The sequence below is a fragment of the Chionomys nivalis genome, chromosome 6, assembly GCF_950005125.1.
Source record: "Chionomys nivalis chromosome 6, mChiNiv1.1, whole genome shotgun sequence".
NCBI classification, from domain to species: Eukaryota; Metazoa; Chordata; class Mammalia; order Rodentia; family Cricetidae; genus Chionomys; species Chionomys nivalis.
In genome coordinates this window covers 47,210,642-47,229,073 of record NC_080091.1, presented here as the reverse complement: position 1 = coordinate 47,229,073, position 18,432 = coordinate 47,210,642, and the positions used below count along the sequence as shown (strand labels likewise).

The window sequence follows — 18,432 nt, the reverse complement described above, 5'->3', positions numbered from 1 at the left end:
CACACTCCTGCCACAACCCTTCACCCATGGTCTGTAAGTTATCTTAAAAAACATATAGCCTGGGCAAACTTTGGTGGAATCAAGCTTTGTTTTGTCACTGGGACTGTAGAAGGAAGAAGGAAGAATTGCCTAGCTGTTACTATCTTTGTTGTTGTGGTCAACTATCCCCCACAACTGCCTCCCAACTTGGCTCCAACCAAGGGTGAAATTTCCTTCAACACTGGCATACATTTGTTCCCACAATGCATCTTCCGAGAACTTGGAGCTCAGTTTCTGGTTATAAAGAACTTACTATGCCATTGGTGGCCCATTCCAAGAATTTGGAGATTTGGCCCAGTCTCACTGGTTTGCATTGACCAGAAAAATGAGCTGGTCCCCTCACTACTATTGAAACCAGTTTCTCTTGCTATGCATATGCCAACAGGAGGTAAGTACTGGTGTTTGGTCCCCTCTCCAATTATCCCAGAACACCTCCGAATACTTAGAGTCTCTCTAACCCACCCTAGTACCATGCTATTTCACATGAGTACCCAGGTCTGAGAGCTACATTGTGTGTGGATTTGCCTTTCCATTTACACATGCAAATCTATAGTTATTAATACTATATCACCTTGTGTTCCTTAAGCTCTGTGATGAGTGCTCAGATATATCTCCCAGTCTCCATGTGGATAATACTGCATCATTCCCATTATCACCAACAAAGGACCTAAATAAGGCAAATTTCCACCTCTTGTAGTCACAGGAGAGCCCATTCCAAACCTAGGGTATTAGTCTTGAATCATGACACTTAAAGGTCACATTATAACCTCACCTTATGGCACTATTAGAAAATGGCATGCTTATTCCTCACCCTCCCATCTAGTATCACCTTCCACATTCCTTTGTCCTCATCCTCTCAAGCAGTGCTTTCTAAATTTGTCTTTCATCTGTTGTGTGTGTTTTGGAATAGTTATCTATCAATTCCTTTTGCAAAGTATGTCTGTCTCCTATTAAAATAAACTCCTCAGCCCCTGTCCAACTCTAGAGTACTACATCTTCTGTCTTTGTTCCCTTTTCTTTCATCACCAAATATCATGAAATATTTGCCAACATTCACTGTCTCAGGGATTTCTACCTATTTGCTTTTCAACTCACTAAAATAAGTATTCTTGATAATTCATTCTAATGTAAGTCTTCCAGTTAAAGTTACAAATCCATATAAAATATACATCTGCAAGACTGCCTGCTTCTCCAGCCAGTATCAACTTCAGGACTTACATGCGTACCAACACCTACCTCTGAGGATGTAACTCACAAGTGTCATAAGTTTGATGGGGTCACCTGGATTCCCCTCATCTCACCCTAGTCTTCCATTCCTCATTGCCATCACCATCTCTCAGCTGCTCAGTTTGAATGCCTTCCCTTTTTCTCGGTCTCCAGCTAAATCAATGTGAAGAGCAAATTCTGTTGATACATGGTGTACTCAGCAGTAAACACACAAATAAAGACTCTTCCAGAGTCTATAAGTAGCCATTTGTTCAGAGGTAAAGCATAGGGTTCCATGAACCCCTGCTCCTTCCTGGACTATTGTTGATAGGCCCATTAAGTGAGAGCTCAGGGCAAGTAACTGCAGTTATTATGAGTTAATGATCACAGTAGTTCTATTGAGCCTTGAGAATGGTGTTTCGTGGCCCTTGACCTATATCCAAGATCTTTACAGTAGATTCTTAAGTCCATATGTATATTATTAAATGCCTATTAGTATGCAAGTGTCTGTGTATATCAGACTATATGGGAATTAATTAATGAGAGTATATTTTAAAAATAATGAGGGTTATTGAAAATTTCTACAAAAACCAGTAAGAAAAATATGGAGAATGCAAATGGAAAAGTGAATATTATAACTGGATATTATACTTAAACAGAAGTCATCAAGGAACATATGAAAAGAACTTGAGCTCATCAGTGTTTATGGAAATGTAAATTTCCTTACCAAAGGTATCATTTCACACCCACTATCTTAGCCAAAGTCAAGAAAGAGTCATCAGTTAGTGCAACTCCTTAGGAAAACAATTTAAATTGAATTGATCACATAAATAACCCCAGGTCTTCAGTTACAACAGTAGATTCTGCTTAGGACTCACACCCTCAAGTTTGTTTGAAAAACTCTTTCTTGTTTAAAACCCTACTTGAATAAGATCTACTGGCTGAACCTCCTTGTATTCCCAGATGCAGAATGAATCTTCTTCCTCTGAGCTTCCTGGGCAAGGTCATATCATCCCTATTACACTGCTCTGTAATTATGTATTATGTCTTTCCGCCACTTACCTGGGAACTCTTTAAAAATGCATGTGCTTCATCTCCCACCCCAGGTCTCAGCACTGGCAGCAATGAACATAAACATAAATTAATACAGCTCCTCCGTGGTGCCCATGCCCCTTCATAGACACAGACCCTGCATATTTCTGTTTATTTATTGAAAGTGCTAGGGGTAAAAGTCTTGGCTTTCTGCTTGTTAAGTAATCACTCTATCACTGAACCATATTCACACTTCCCATGGCAGCTCCTGATTGTAGTCTGATACTCCTTTTTCATCTCCAGTTTCACATTTTATACTCAGTTCTGACACAACCACACAGAATAAAACCAAGAGCCAAATCAGTCAAGAAAGCCTGTCCATATTCTCAATGGAATATAGCCAAAAATATCTGAGTCTTGAGTGCTTTTGAACTCTAAAGCTAGCTTTCATTTTTAAAGGACATTGAATTTTGAATTCTTCAGACCCCTATGGAGACACATTTACCATAAGGACTTGGATGAAGGTGACTGTGCACAACTGATTAAGATGTATAGCTGATGTCTGTCAGTCTCCTGACCCATGTCTGCTGTCCCTGATGCTTAGGGACCTTAGATTGAGTGGCAGATGAAGACAAAATAGTAGTGATTGGGTTGGCTGCAGCCTGTGTCATCTGGCAGTGTTTACAGCCAGCCCAGCTGCACTAGGCAGCAGCTATGTCACTGGGGGAACAACAGTAACTTTTCAAGTCAATATATGAGGCTTGGTGGTACAATAAAAAGAATGTTGCAGAAAAAGCACTGAGGTAGACTTCCAGCTCCACTTCTCTGCATTCTGTGACTTCCCCTAAAAACGCCTTCCTGAACATAACTGTCCTTGATAGAAAAGCATCAGCTGCTTTGTTCATTTCCCCAAATTAGAAAAGGTCTTAAGGAATAAATGCCTTGATTCACTTAATCCCATTAATCCTATGAGCTATGTATTTTCAGTCTTATATTAAATGTGTGAGGGAAGAATTAAAGAACTTCTACAATGAGATAGCTAGTAATTCAAGTTCTGAGATCACATTCTTAACAACAAAGCCACAGAGAACATCATAGAAATTGCTATTCTGTTGAGAGATATGTAGAAAATAGAGAGATGATAGACAGATAGGTAGATAGATGGATACATACATATATACATTCAGACATAATTAATACATAGATAATACGTTATGTGAAGTAGGGTATATAGCCCAGTCTGGTATGAATCTTGTTATGCAGTTCAGACTGGCTTTGAATTCTTATCTCTATCTCCTGACTGCTAGCATTATAGTCATGAGCCACCAAGCCTGGGTTAATTTTGCTTTAAATATCCATAGCATTGTGAAATCAGTATTTTATCATATGCCTTCATCAAAGCATTTCCCACTTTGTTGTAATTTAGTTTTTATAAACGTCATTAGGCTGCAAGGTCTTTGAAGATGGAAATGGAAATGCATTTGTCTATCAGGAAGAGTTGAGGCTCTGTTCTCTGGATCTGCAGGCTGTAGGTAAGGACATTAGTCTCAGAGTGTGGGTGGAACCAGGAAGGGAAGGAATAAAGAGTGAGTGAGCAAAATGATGGACTATTTCTTGCAGAAATTAGTGGGTGAGGTGGTTAGATGGGTGGACATAGGGTGTGTGGGTAAATTAGTAGGTAGGTAAGTGGGTAGGAAGACACATGAGTGAGTCTATGTGTGGGTGGGTTGGTGAGTGGATGATCATAGACTGTCAGTTTTATACAAAGTTATCTGGTCAAGTTGAAACTGTAATTGTTTGTTTTCTCAACCTTCATTAATTTGACCATGATTTTTAAATGTTGCTTATCCTAAGTAATAAGAATCTTCTTATTCTCATAGCTTAAAAAATACAAATGAAAAAGTTGTTACACATACATAATGAAAAGTATATGTTACTTGTACATAATAAAATTTTATTCCACTGTGTAGAAAAATGCAATTAGGAAAGTTGCAGGAAAATAGAACTGCAAAATGTTGTACTGAGTTGCATGTTCTATTTCATATATGAACCATAGCTTTCAATAGTTAGATTCGTGTGCTTGATTTGGAATATCTGTAGAGTGCGGGGAGATAAAAATGGCTCATGAGAAGGGGAGTGGGAGAGATATTAGGAGGTGAGAGAGTGGTAGAAGACGTACGATATGAAAATAGAGGTGAGGTATAGTGAAGGTAAGGGTTTAAGCAGGAATGGGGCAGGAGAAAGGATAGATAAGGAGTGGGGGGTGTTGATAGAGACTTTTTTAAAACTTATGGAAATGCACTATTATAAGTCAATTCAAAAATATGATTTTAAAGGAGTTGGAACACAGATACCTTGAGTGAGTGGACACTACTTCCCCGAGGAGATAAAGGCTTTTAAATAGAAATCACAATGCTAAGCAAAGAATACTTTCCTAGGAGTTAAAGAAAGCCTCTGAGTCCTTCTGAACTCACAGATTACTCTATTTGCTCTTAGCTGTCTACCATGACTCTATAGTAATACTTGCTAAGGAAACCGCATACTTTAATTTCAGGACATAAAGAAACAAATGTGGAATTGATTAAAAGCAACTTTGGCTAACTTTTGGCTAACTTTCCTAGTTCTACAAGATGCTATGTCAGCTTTTAGGGGAGAAAAGCCATCAATGAACCCTGCATGCTGCAAAACCAATATGCCATGCAAGATGAGTCACTGGTACAATAGTGGCAAGAAGGTTATGGGAGAAACCAATCACTTTGGGCCTCAATCTGGGGCCTGCTTCACAGGAGCAGATTGCTGTCATATACTCTAAGTCTGGTCAAAAGATAATGAAAACAGGTCATAGGCCTTAAGTGTGGCAGAAAACTTACTGCTGTTGTCTTATTAAATAGTCATGTTGTCAAACTGCTTTTTAAATATTTATATTTGTACACATATATGTGTGTTGACCTCAACTTTGGCCAAAGAAGTTTCTCTCTGCATTGGTGAGCTGTTAATGTAGAAATCCATACTCCACCAAAGTGCTGAGAATATGTGACTATTGAGTGCTTGGCCCTAAATGGAACATCTGTATAAATGCCCCCTCCCTCCCAAGGCCCATGTAACATCATTCAAGAAGGATATAAAGAATTTAAAAGCCAGAAGATGGGGTTGATTGTTACAGAATACTGTTCTCCTGAACATGAAATGGCCATTGAACTCATGAATTCATAGTTGCTATGGTTACCTGCACATGAGCAAGTCAACAATATCAGCCAGCATTCCAACAGGTAGAACTAACTGAACTTAGATGGTTACTAAAAATAGGAAAGGATATGAAAGGGGAAGGGTGACAAGTTAGAGGTGCCTAGAGGAAATGACATAGGGAGTTGGAGTGGCTATGATCACAATACACTATTTACATGGATGAAATTATCAAAAAAAATGAGGAAGAGATATTTGAATAAAGAAGAAACAAAAACTGTGTGAAATAGAACTGATCCAGTGAAAGGAAGAGAAATATTGCTTTAGCTCATAGTGGAACTGACTTTAAAAACCAGTGTGGGTTGGTCTTCTGCATGTCTTTGTCTTTGTAAGGAACTTAGGTAGTGAGAACTTTCAACTTCTTTGATTCAGTTTACAGCATAGTAGCTACAACTTTTTCAGTACACAAATTGTAAGTGTCGGGTCAAAGAAAGACGTCAGCCAAGTCCCCCCAGGGACCTCTGTGCATCTTCTATTTCCATCACAGACACCTCCTATGCTTATTGTTTTATTATTCTCCCACATATTACATCCACAGTCTCCCCTCCTTCCTCTCCTTCCTAAACCCTCACCTTCCTCCTGCCCCAGATACATTCCTTCTCCTTTCTCTTCAGAAAATGCCAGGCCTCCCTAGGTCAGACCCATATGGGCTCCCTGATTGTTGGTTCAGTCTCTGTGAACTCCTAAAAACCCTCAGTAGTTGATTCTGTGGGTTATTTTCTTGTGGTATGCTTGATGCCTCTGGCTCCTACAATCTTTTCCCTCTTCTACAAGATTCCCTAAGCTCCACGTAATGTTTGGGTGTGGTTCTCGGCATCTACTCCCATCAGGTGTTGGACGGAGTCTGTGGTGATGATTGTGCTAAGCTCTGGCCTAGTAGTACAGCAGAGTATCATTAGGAATCATTTAGCTGACATTTTGCTGGCCATGTTTGGTCCATCATGTAGGACTCTGGGCTATCCAGTCTGTGGTTCCTGGCCCTCTAGGTAGTGTCAGTTGTGGGACCTTCTCATGCCATGGTTCTCAAGTTGGACCGGTTATTGGTTGGTCACTCCCAGATACTCTTTCTCTCATTTCTAGGAAGCTATGGCCAGCTGCCGTTTGTCCTCTAGCATACATGTAAGCTGGATATAAGCTGTGCCTGGACCTCTCTATGAGACATTTTCCTAACAGAAAAAAAACATCTTTTCTTCACTTCAGATATCAAAAATTTTCCATTTTTTTAGGAAAATTCCCATAAAGTAATGCTAAAAAGCTCTGGTCTGCTTATTACACTTACATAAAAGTGTAACATCCTAGCTGAAGCTTCAATCATGTAATGACAGAGCCGTGTTCCTTCTCCCTCTTCTCTTCTAGTCTGCTGCTGAAGCACAGGGTGCTTCTGCTTCACATTGTTGCTCCTTCTCCCCAAACACTTGAAGGAGACAAGCGAGGGATCAAAATAACTCAGACTGAAGCACATAGAGGAAAAGAAAGTAGACACCAAATAAGCAAATAACATTAGTGCTTACTGAGTATTTCCTATGCTTTAAATGTCCCTACCAAAATTCTATACTTATAAATAACCATGATGAAATGTAATCCTCATTGTGATACAAGTGGTAGGGCCAGGTGGGACCTTAGGAGGGAACCCAGATGAGTACGCAAGATGGCAATTTATGGTCTTCTGAGAAAAGAAAAGGAGACCCATGGCAGATGGCCTGCTCTTATTTATCTTATGATGCCATGGCCCATTTGGGAACTGTGTGGAAGATTCTCATCTGATGCCACATTGGTGTTATCACCAATTCTTTACAACTTCCAGAGCCTTGAGCTAAACACACTTCTTTTTATAATAATAACTACTCTCATGTAGTTATTTCCTGAGAATTGAAATATTCCTTCTAGGGGTTGGGGGTGTGAAGGTTATAAGGCTAAGAAAGCCAGGGCCCTTACACGACTTGCAAGATTTTCCACAGGTTATGCAATCTATACTCAACTCCTAGGAGAAAAGAGACTATACTGTGAAGCTCATTGAAAGTCTAGCAGGGGACTAGTAGAATGCCATTTTCATGAGTTGTCACTCATGTTGGGACAGGTGCATGTTCACCTGCCTTTCTCTCACTTGAGTTCTTGTATATAACCCCCACTCACATTCCTTCAAATAACCTCAATAAACTAATTGGTTCCTCAAGTCAGAATGGAGTAGAAATGTTTGTGTTGGTATCTTATCTGTGGTAAATAGAGTTGTTATTATCTGCAGGAAAGTCACATAGAAGCTACACAGTCTATGTGTGCACATTTAGGGCAACAGAAAATTAATTTATGTAATATTGATGTGTCAACTACTTCCTACCTTGTACCTGTTTGAGTCACAACAGCAAAAGCTTTTCACTTGTACAGCTAAAGTTGACTCCAGACTCCACTGTGGTTACACACACACACACACACACACACACACACTCATTATGGTCTCTCAGAGATGAAGCTGCATTCTCCCAGTGACTTGGACCCAACCCATCCATCCAGTTTCTTTATCTTTCCTCCATTTCTCTAATTGTTTACCCATTAGCTTATAGACATAGAGATAGGAGGGTCTTGTCAAAAGTCTCTCTCTCTCTCTCACGCACGCACCCCCCACCCCCCCACACACACACATGAATTAGAGGCTCAAAGCTTCTAACATCAATGCAGTCCAGTGTAAAAGTATCTATCTTCATGAAATCTTGGTTCCAGGGTCCTTCTAAGCCAAAGCATGTAGAAGTACCTTGAAGGAAGAAACACAGCATCCCACATTCTTGCAGGGCAATCATGTAGAGATTTATTGCCAGCAGATGGCTGCAGTGGAGACGAGACAGTGTGCCTGGACCAGTTAAGACCAACACAGCAATCTCAGGTTATTTTCCACCTACACAGCTAAAAAGGAATCAAATTCCAGTTGAAAAATGATTATGTCTTTTGCCAGAGTTTCTGATGAAAACAGCACATAAAGTCTGCTGAGTTGGCTGGAAGCCACCCAGACCATAACATTTTCTTTTTCTTCACCCTGCTGTCAGCCTCCTTTCTCCTCTTGTACATCTCTCTATCTCACGGCTTCCATCAAGAGTTTTCATTCCTCTTTTTTATTATTTTGCCTTCCCATTTCTCTGTTATATAAGTAAAATAAATTCTTTGGAAGACAGTTTAATCTTTGGAGGGAGAGATTTGGTCAACTTTTTGAACTTTTCACAGGAAAGGTACTCCCAGACCTCGGTTTCTCATCAAAAAGTTACCTGGAACCACGCAGCTTTTGAAACCCTAGTGATTCTTCTATTTGTTTTCCACTGATGGAAAGATGTGTCCTGGTTACATCAGAATAATGTTGCTCTTAAGCAGAACTGTGTGACGTGGAAGGTTTGTTTTGCCACTTTCTTTCTACAAGTGACCCAAGATCAGTCAGATTTTTATTTTTATCTTTCACAAGTTTTGTGTTATCTTTAATTGTTTATAAGAACAACCAGAAAACAATGTGTCTCCATGACTCATGTCTTTCTCAGTGTGCTTACCATTATACTGCTGTTGCTGACGCTGTTCTTATGTTGGTCACCTTCTATAATGATGCTGAAATTCATGGAGTTAGCTTTTTACTTAATATGACTTTTTCTAACCATGATCTTTAAAAATAACCATTTTAAGTGGAGCAGGGTGATATCTCCAATAAGAAAGAAAATTATATAAACTCATATAAAGAGTTTTATCACAGGAAAATCAAACTTTCTGTGCAAGGACTGTAGAATAAGCTAGTCATTTGACCAAAGAACCGCCTCCTCCTATATATCCAGGAACATTCTGGGAAGGACTTACAGACTCCCTCAGTAAACATCTCTGTCATTGAAGACACCATGAAGGTCCCCAGTTAAGAAGGCAGGGTGTGAAATGTAATAGCAGCCAGACAAGCCTGTACTTGAATCCTAACTCTGTTCCTTGCAGAGCTGCTCAATGCATCAGACATCTAATTTTATAAAAAGTTCATCACTGCTACTCCCTAGAATTAGCAAGAGGACTCATTATCAAGGATAATACGGATAACGGTGCCAGGCATACTATCAGACACACATGGTGAGCACAAGGAATCCACATAGCACGATATTCATTGGCGAATTTTATTTCATATATGAGGAAACTGAGTCTTGAGAAGTCAATTAAGCTTCCTGAGACTCCATAACTAGCAGGAGGTCAATCCAAGTTTAAACCGAATTGTCTAATCCTAGAGTTATATCATTCCTGCATGCTACGTTGCTTTCCATCAGAGAATACATGGGTCATAGAAACAAGCAGAGTGATAATAAACTACACAATATAGCAACTTGGAAAGCATGTTATGCATGGTAGGAACAGTGTGGAAGAGAATTAGAGGGAACGAGCAATATCACCCTGTGGAGAATCTCTCCCGCGGTGAGGAGAGTGGAGGCACCTGGTGGATTTGGGTGAAAAGGTCTGAGTGCACATGTACTTCTCAAGTGCATCTTCCCCTAATGCTCTACCCTGCTGTGATTTGTCAGTATCAAAGCATGACTATCTTCTCTCCTAAGGTTCTTGTCTTTTGGGAAATAGACTCTAAATCTCAGCAAAAATTAAAGCAACGTCTAACTCACTGCTAGTAAAGCTTGACTTTAGAATGCTCTTTGGACCCAATGCTTAAGCCTGTTTTAATAGGCTTCTGGTGGAGTTCACCCTTCCCTTTCACTCATATTTCCTCTGGTGCTGTTGCCAGAGAGAATGCAAAATTGGGCTGACTGTAAGAATCATTTTTAACACCTTGACATGGATTCCAGTTCTTCCCAAAGGGAAGAAATATCGGTGGCATTGATTCTTTTGAGTCAAAACAACCCCAAAGAAAATGAGAATGTCTCTCCCTCTGGTTAAATTAATACAGTATTATAATATGTATACAGTCCTATATATTAAGACAAAAATAATAATACTCTGTACTAAGGGGGAAAAATGATTAAACGGACTCACTTAGGAACCTAACCACATGAAGCATTGTTGGGAAAAATATATTCTGCCTTCCTAATGAACCACAGCCAAGGACTGGGAACTCCATTCATTCATCAGGGCAAATAGAGCACTGTATTTTCACAGTACTCAGCATTTCTAAAGAAGTGGTAAGTTTCCAAGACTGAAAACCAATACTAAACTCTAGGGGCTAGCATAAGAGTGCAGAAAAACTAAATTCCATTGACTGTTCTCTGCTTTGTCATCTTCTCTTTATATAATGCCCTCTTCCGACATTTGTCCTCTTTTCAAAAAACAGTGTTTTTAGAGAGAAAATGCTGGTTAGTGGTCTGTGAATTTATCCTGTTGGGCTCTGGAAAGTTAAGTACTTGCAAGGTTCAGAGAAAGAGAAATTACCATGCAATAGCCTCAAAGCTATTTTTCTTTTTTTTTTTTTTTTTTTTTTTTTGATTTTTGAGACAGGGTTTTTCTGTAGCTTTGGAGCCTGTCCTGGAACTAGCTCTTGTAGACCAGGCTGGCATCAAACTCACAGAGATCCACCTGCCTCTGCCTCCCTAGTGCTGGGATTACAGGTGTGCACCAATCTTTTGAATTCTGCTTTTTGGAAATAGAATTCTCACCCAGCCTACTCTAGAATGGCATCAATAATTTTTACTTCAGCCATAAGAAACATTTCTCAACCTGTTGTTTGATTGTCATTGCATAACAGGTCTCTACTTAGCAAATGTTCCCGGAAAATCTCTCCTGTTCCTACACCATTTCATGAATTAATCTTAGTTGTCATAGGTATTCTCAGGTTGGTGGTTTGAATGTGAATGTCATGACTCATCAACATCCTGACTTACATGACTTCTCCTCCTCCAATAAATGTGACCTCATTTTACAATCATATTCCAAACTACCCTACTCTATCACCAATCTAAACTATTACCTTTAAGGATTCCCTATATTACACCAGTGTCATATACGTCTCTCTCCTGCTCAGCCATTCTCTAGCCCCATTCAGATTACACTGTAGCACCACTCCAATTCTTCACTGTCACTCATGCCTAACTCCTTGGTTTATAGTCAACAAAAATTTCTAGTCCAACACTCTGCCCAGCCCTCTACACGTGTTTATAGCCTGGTCTTCCTCATTCTTGTTGGGAAAAATTAAGCCATGTAGGAAGCCAGTTCTTCATCATGCCAGGCTTGCGAACATAAATGGGGGAAATGCAACCATGAGGATCAGTCAACTTTAAACAGATGAGTACGAAGCTTTAGACATTTATCACTGCTGCTGCTAAATACAACATAAACTCCCTAAAAAAGTTCTTAAATTCTTCTGTCTAGTTCTACCTTCCTACACCAACCCAAATTCTTTTATCTCTCCTTGCCTCATTTTTCTCAGATGATTACCTTATGTCCTATTAATCAGGACAACAGAGCAAGAAGCACAAGACAATATCCACATGTTCCTACACCAAAGCACCACACTAAATACTTATATGTGGATCACCCATATAGCATTCCTTCATGCACAATACTGAAAGGGCATTTCTCTTCTAATAATACTCCTTCATGTGTCTGCTACAGCTTATCCCCAAATCAAGAAAATTGATTCAATAAATCTCCTTTTACTTTTCCACCACAAATTACTCATTCTACCCTATATCAGCAGAATTGGTATAGACATAAGGCACAACTTCCCCCTTAGCATTTCCAGGTACATCTTCATTTGTCTCAGAGGAAAAAAATGCTCCCTAAGATTGGTCGGTATTGCCTCCCCCACCTTCTCTCCCCCACTATTTCTTTAGCATAGGACAGGAAGATTTAGAAAATACTATCTCTACAAAACTGGCTCTGTTAAGCCTACTAGCAGCTGCCATGTTACATTCTTAATCCTCTGCCCAATTAGACTCAACACATCAACTTTCAGGTAATAACCTCCTCCTAATTTTTGAAATACCTTTTCAAGAACATCACTTACTTCTACTTATTGCTATTGCTCTCTCCTTTGCTGATACATCTTCAGTCCCTGTCTAAATCTTGGCATGTTCAGAATCTACTCCTGGAACTTGGTTATCCTTTATGCTAGTTTATCTAACTTTAGCATACAATTTATACCATTTGTGTGCTCATGACATCAAAATCATCACTAATCTGATTGTCATTAACTAGACACCCCTTCAGAATCCCTGACTTTTGCATCTAATTTCTTAATGTCCCCAAGATGTTTTTACACATATTAAAATTATCATGTTTCAAAACTGGGCTTCTGACCATCTTCTCTCAATGTGCCCTTGCCACTTTCTTGTGTGAGTAAGTGTCAGCGCCATCCTTCCAGTTTCTTGTGCTTAATTGAAGTCATTCCTTCGCTTTTATTTATACCTCACTTGTCAGTACATTTTGTTGACTCTAACTGTGAAAAATATCTAGAATAAGGCTGTTTCTCACAACTTTCTCTACTACTCCCCTAGTTCAAACTGCCACTATCCATTGCGTAAATACTAATGGCAACAACTTTGAATCAATCAGCCTCCCTATGTTCACCCTTGATGCCTTATAACAGTCAAAATGTCCCCTTAAAGTCATAACTCACATTATTTCTTTCTTCTAGTCAAAGTCTTTAATAAACTCCCAATTCACTCAGAACAAAGTTGGGACTCTGGACCCAAGTCACACACACACAGACTGTCGTGTCTTAGGCTCTAACCCCATTTATCATCAATATCTGTCTCGTTTACTCTGTTCCTGAAAAACAGGGTTACTGAGTGTTCCTATTTCACCAAGTACATATCTCCCACAAGAATGTTGTCCTCAGTGCTCTCCAGGAAATCCCTGCTTTCTGAAATCTTCTGTAGGCTTCTCCTCAATGATATACAGCGCTATATTCAAATATCACCCGAGGTATCCTCAGAAGAGCTTAACAAGGCATTATTACTAGCTTCTTAATTAGCACATAGTCTTTCCTGAACTGCAAAGTGTCTGAATTCCACTATATGTTTCATGAGATTCAGTACTCTGTGCCTTTTGTTCAGTATTATATTGGCAAGTCCGGGAATCATTTCCTGTGAATCATCCAAAACGTTAACTGAGTAGATCAATGAGCGAATTGATAGCTCTTAAACTGTGAAATTATTAAGCATTTTCTAGAAGAAAAATTTCACAGAACAAGGCCACAATAAATGTGGGGAGAAGAAGTGGAAATGTGCTTCTACATTGTGATATGAAAGTTTTTCCATACCCTTCATCAGAACTATCTGAACGATGCTGAGCTTAGGGTCAGTTGAGACTGAGATAGTTCCCAAAGAGTCTATGGTACTATCTAAATTAAGTAATAACAGCAATGGGAACTTGTGTCTCAAGTCCCAGAAATATTAGTCTTGCTTAATTATGAGCAATGATCAAAAGGACATGGGTCTTTCAATACGTCCTCTCCATTAAGGTCTTATCTCATCATGTTGAGTTCCTTGCAGGGTCTGTCACCATGCTGATTGAGCCACAAACCTCACCACATCCATCACTCTGATGCTGTCCTCCTTCTTGTCTCCCAAGTCATTCACTAATCACCCTTGGCACTTGAAGTGAAAACTGACTGATGTGACCAACCTTCAAATGCCTGACCCTCAAGCACTGTATATATTCTGGGGGAAAAAAAGACCTGAACAATTTACAGACACTGAAATATAGATGTGCACCATTACCAGAGCCTTTTTAAATGACCCGCTCTGTGAAAGCAAATTTAATATCTAGTATTAAGCTCACTCTTTATCTTCATATACAAAAAATCATCAGTTCAAAACTATGCTTGCTTGGTAATTAAATACTGGACATCTTTTGTATCTAATCACTGGATTTATCTATATGCTTAAGGCAGCTTCATTATCCTACTCAGAAGGTATGTTTCTCTCCTCATGGCTGCTATGTCTATATGGCACATAAAAGGGTGCATTTGAGTCCTGTGTCTGCCCCTTATGAAAGAGCAAAGTTACATTATTATTGTGAGCTTCAGTTTTTTATTTGTAAATTGGGGTTAATAATTGTACTTACCATAAAAAGTGGCTGGAAGTTTCACTTACTATAACATGAAAAATCTTAGTATGGAGACATAGAGAGGGTATAATAAATGATTATATTGCTTGTTTTTACAAAGTTCGTTTCTCCTGAGGGTATGGTGTTTCCTACATACAACAACAATAATTTCATATCCCACAAGCTCACCTTGAAATATAATATTGCCATTCTTTACTTCAAAAGGTGAAGATTATGTATCACCCACTTCCTGGCTTCTATACGCTGCTCTACCTTGTGATTTGTTTGCGTCAGCGGAATGCAACCGAGGTGAGGCCTTGTGACTTCAAGGCCTAGACAGCACACAGCTACACAGCATCTGTTTTGCTCCTGAGAAGACATTTTTCATGTGATGAAACAATATATGATGAGATGTCACATGAAGGCAAAAACCACTAGAAGGAAGCATAGGCACCCAGGCAGTAGCTCCCAATGCAGCCTAGTCATGTCCATTGAACCTGTCTTGGATGTGAGCCTATGACGGCCTCATTATCTTTCTAGTCATGTGAATGCTCTCATACTAAAATATTACCTGTATTACTTTACCTTAAATTACTTTGCTTTAATTTATTCTTTTGTTAGGTGAGGGCGTGTATTGATTTGGTTTTGAAATTACATTGTAAGTGGACTGTATTATCTTTTCAGTAAAGAGAAGAAAGACTAATGCGATGCTTGTCATAAAATGGGGCCTAAGAGAATAAACTACGGCCTTTGTACAACTGAATCTAATTCACCCACATCCAGAAGCCCACTAAGTAATGCTTGCTTGCTCATATACTGTTAAAACTTAAAAATTAGCTTTACTTCTCACAACTTACTGGTTCATCTCTTCTATTATGAATCCTTTTGCTGGGCCAAGGTTGCTCAACTTTTCCTTTCTTCCCCAATGTTTTATAAACAGGAAAAACAACTCTCTCTCTCTCTCTCTCTCTCTCTCTCTCTCTCTCTCTCTCTCTCTCTCTCTCTCTCTCTCTCTCTAATTAAACAGAGAATCCACCCTGTGCTTCAGGAGAAAGCATTCCTCCTTCCTCTAGCACTAGGTGATGGACAGCTCCCTGTGGGTCTTATTGTAGTTTCCTGATGCATCTACATGTTCCACTCTTCCTTCACAGGGTCTAGAAAAGTACTAAGCAAATAGCACTTAGTAAATAGTTCATTGTTTTTGTCCTAGCCAGATTTCTTAACACAGAAATAAATGTTGCCTAAAATTGTTATCAATTCATGCAAATTTCTGACTCATTGTTTTCTGTGTCCCAGAAAAACAGTGAATTCACCAACTCATTCCATATCCACACAGAAATCAGCAGCCCTAATGATCCTTCTATGATACAAATATCTTCACATTAAATACAGATTTGTACAAAATCAAGTTAATAGCCTAGAAATATTCATGGAAGGTGTATTAAATTTTAATAACAGTGTTATAAAGCATCTTCATGTGCGAAGACAACTCTAACATTTATTGCTTCAGGTACTTGAAATAATAATCAAATGTCCACAGCTGCTCCCTGAATATTTCCCCATGTTACAGATGAGGAACTCAATGGATAATGACTACCAAGCATCTTAAAGGACTGGTGGTAGAGTCCAGATCTCTGAATCCACTGTGTCTCCTGACACCACCTCAGTCTTAATTTCTATAGCAAGCTTATGACTTAGAGCAATTTATTAATCTCTTTAGTCTTCACCTTTCCCATCTTATATGAGAGATGATATCACCAACATCATTGTTAAATAGACTATGTGAACTGCTTCAAAAAATTTGCTCAGGCTGGTATATGGTAAGAACAGGCTGGCATCTGGTATATGGTAAAACAGGCTGGCATCTGGTATATGGTAAAAACAGGCTGACATCTGGTGTATGGTAAGAACAGGCTGGCATCTGGTATAGAGAAAGAACAGGCCAGCATCTGGTATATGATGAGAACGGGCCAACATCTGGTATATGGTAAGAACAGGCCATCGTCTGGTATATGGTAAGAACAGGCCATCATCTGGTATATGGTAAGAACAAGCCAGCATCTGGTATAGAGTAAGAACAGGCCAGCACCTGGTATATGGTAAGAACAGGCCAACATCTGGTATATGGTAAGAACAGGCCAGCATCTGGTATATGATGAGAACGAGCCAACATCTGGTATATGATGAGAACGCGCCAACATCTGGTATATGGTAAGAATAGGCCAGCATCTGGTAGAGAGTAAGAACAGGTTAGCATCTGGTATATGGTAAAAACAGGCCAGCATCTGGTATATGGTAAGAATAGGCCACCATCTGGCACAGACTAAGAACAGGTTAGCATCTGGTATATTGTAAGAACAGGCTGGCATCTGGTATAGAGTAAGAACAGGCCAGCATCTGGTATATGGTAAGAATAGGCCACCATCTGGTACAGAGTAAGAACAGGTTAGCATCTGGTGTATGATAAGAACAGGCCAGTATCTGGTGTACGGTAAGAACAGGCCATCATCTGGTATACGGTAAGAACAGGCCAGCATCTGGGATATAGTGAAAACAGCCCAGCATCTGGCTGAGACAGAAAACATTCAATGCATACTATGACCCCAGTCACTGTAAGCCAGGTTAACTTCTAAATAAGTTGCATCTTTAACCTAGGTCTGTCTGCCTTTCACATGCCCAGAATCCTTCTGTGTTGTCTTCCTAACTATTTGCAGCATGCCCAGCCCCAACCAGTGCTAGTAACAGACCAGTTAGGTCCTCTTGCTTCCATATATGCCTTCCTGCCTCCATGGTTTTATTTAGTATAAACAAAATCATGACATAGATTGTAGTAAGGAGGCTGCTTGTTGGTTCCCAGCCACCCAGCTAGCTTAGCCCTGAAATAATCACACAGACAGCTCGCCGCCACACCGGGCATAAGCACGGCAGACGCATGACGCTGGTAGAAGTTGAAAAATGGCGAGTGTTACTGAACTGAAAGCTGTTTTAAAGGACACCTTGGAAAAAAGGGGAGTGTTAGGACATTTAAAAGCAAGGATCCGTGTTGAAGTTTTCAGTGCTCTGGATGATGATCATGAACCCCGATCATCATTGTCTCATGAAAACCTTCTAATTAATGAATTAATTAGAGAGTATTTGGAATTCAACAAATATAAGTACACAGCCTCTGTCCTCATAGCAGAATCTGGTCAACCTGTAGTTCCATTGGACAGACAGTTTCTCATCCGTGAACTGAATGCCTTTGAAGAATCAAAGGATAACTCAATTCCTCTGTTATATGGAATTTTAGCCCATTTCTTGCGTGGTCCTCCAGATGGCATCCAGAATGTGCTTCTGACAGAGTCGACACTCCAGCCTCCAAACAGGCATCCCAGCTGGAAGCCCAGCAGAAAACCAAAGGATGACCACCTGAGGAAGGACACGGTCCTGAGCACCGCGACTGAAGAACTGCCTGCATGCTGCTGCACAAGCAGTCAGTAGATGACTCTGTGATCTCAGCTGTGTATGTGAAGTTAACTTATTATTCCCAATACCGTTAATTAGACCACCACTATTTGTAAATGTTTGAGCTTCTACAAACACTCAGTCTCAAATTTTACTGTATCTGTGAAAAGCTAATCCATGCTAAAGTCCACTGGAGAAAAATATGTATTGTTTTTAGGATTGTTTCTTGCTTTGTTTTTTTACTTTTTTTTTTTTTTTTTTTTGGAATAGCCTTGGCTGTCCTAGAACTCACACTATAGCCCAGGCTGGCCTCAAACTCACAGAGATCTGCCTGCTGAGTGCTGGAATTAAAGGCGTGCCCCACCACTGCCAGGCCAGCATATATTTTTTATAGTTCTTAAGTTTGAGAAAACTGAAAGGTACTTTGTTCTTTATTCTTTGTCCCTTTTCCCTTTTTTAAAGGCCATCACCAAGGGC

General features: G+C 39.7%; 1 protein-coding gene across 1 annotated transcript; it reads left to right on the top strand.

The window, feature by feature from the left end:
• Positions 1-17,464: 17,464 nt before the first annotated feature.
• LOC130876409 (centrosomal protein 20-like) lies at positions 17,465-17,991 on the top strand. The gene has a single exon (XM_057772923.1). The coding sequence runs from the start codon at positions 17,467-17,469 to the stop codon at positions 17,989-17,991; it is 525 nt and encodes a 174-aa protein (XP_057628906.1). The 5' UTR covers positions 17,465-17,466.
• Positions 17,992-18,432: the final 441 nt, after the last annotated feature.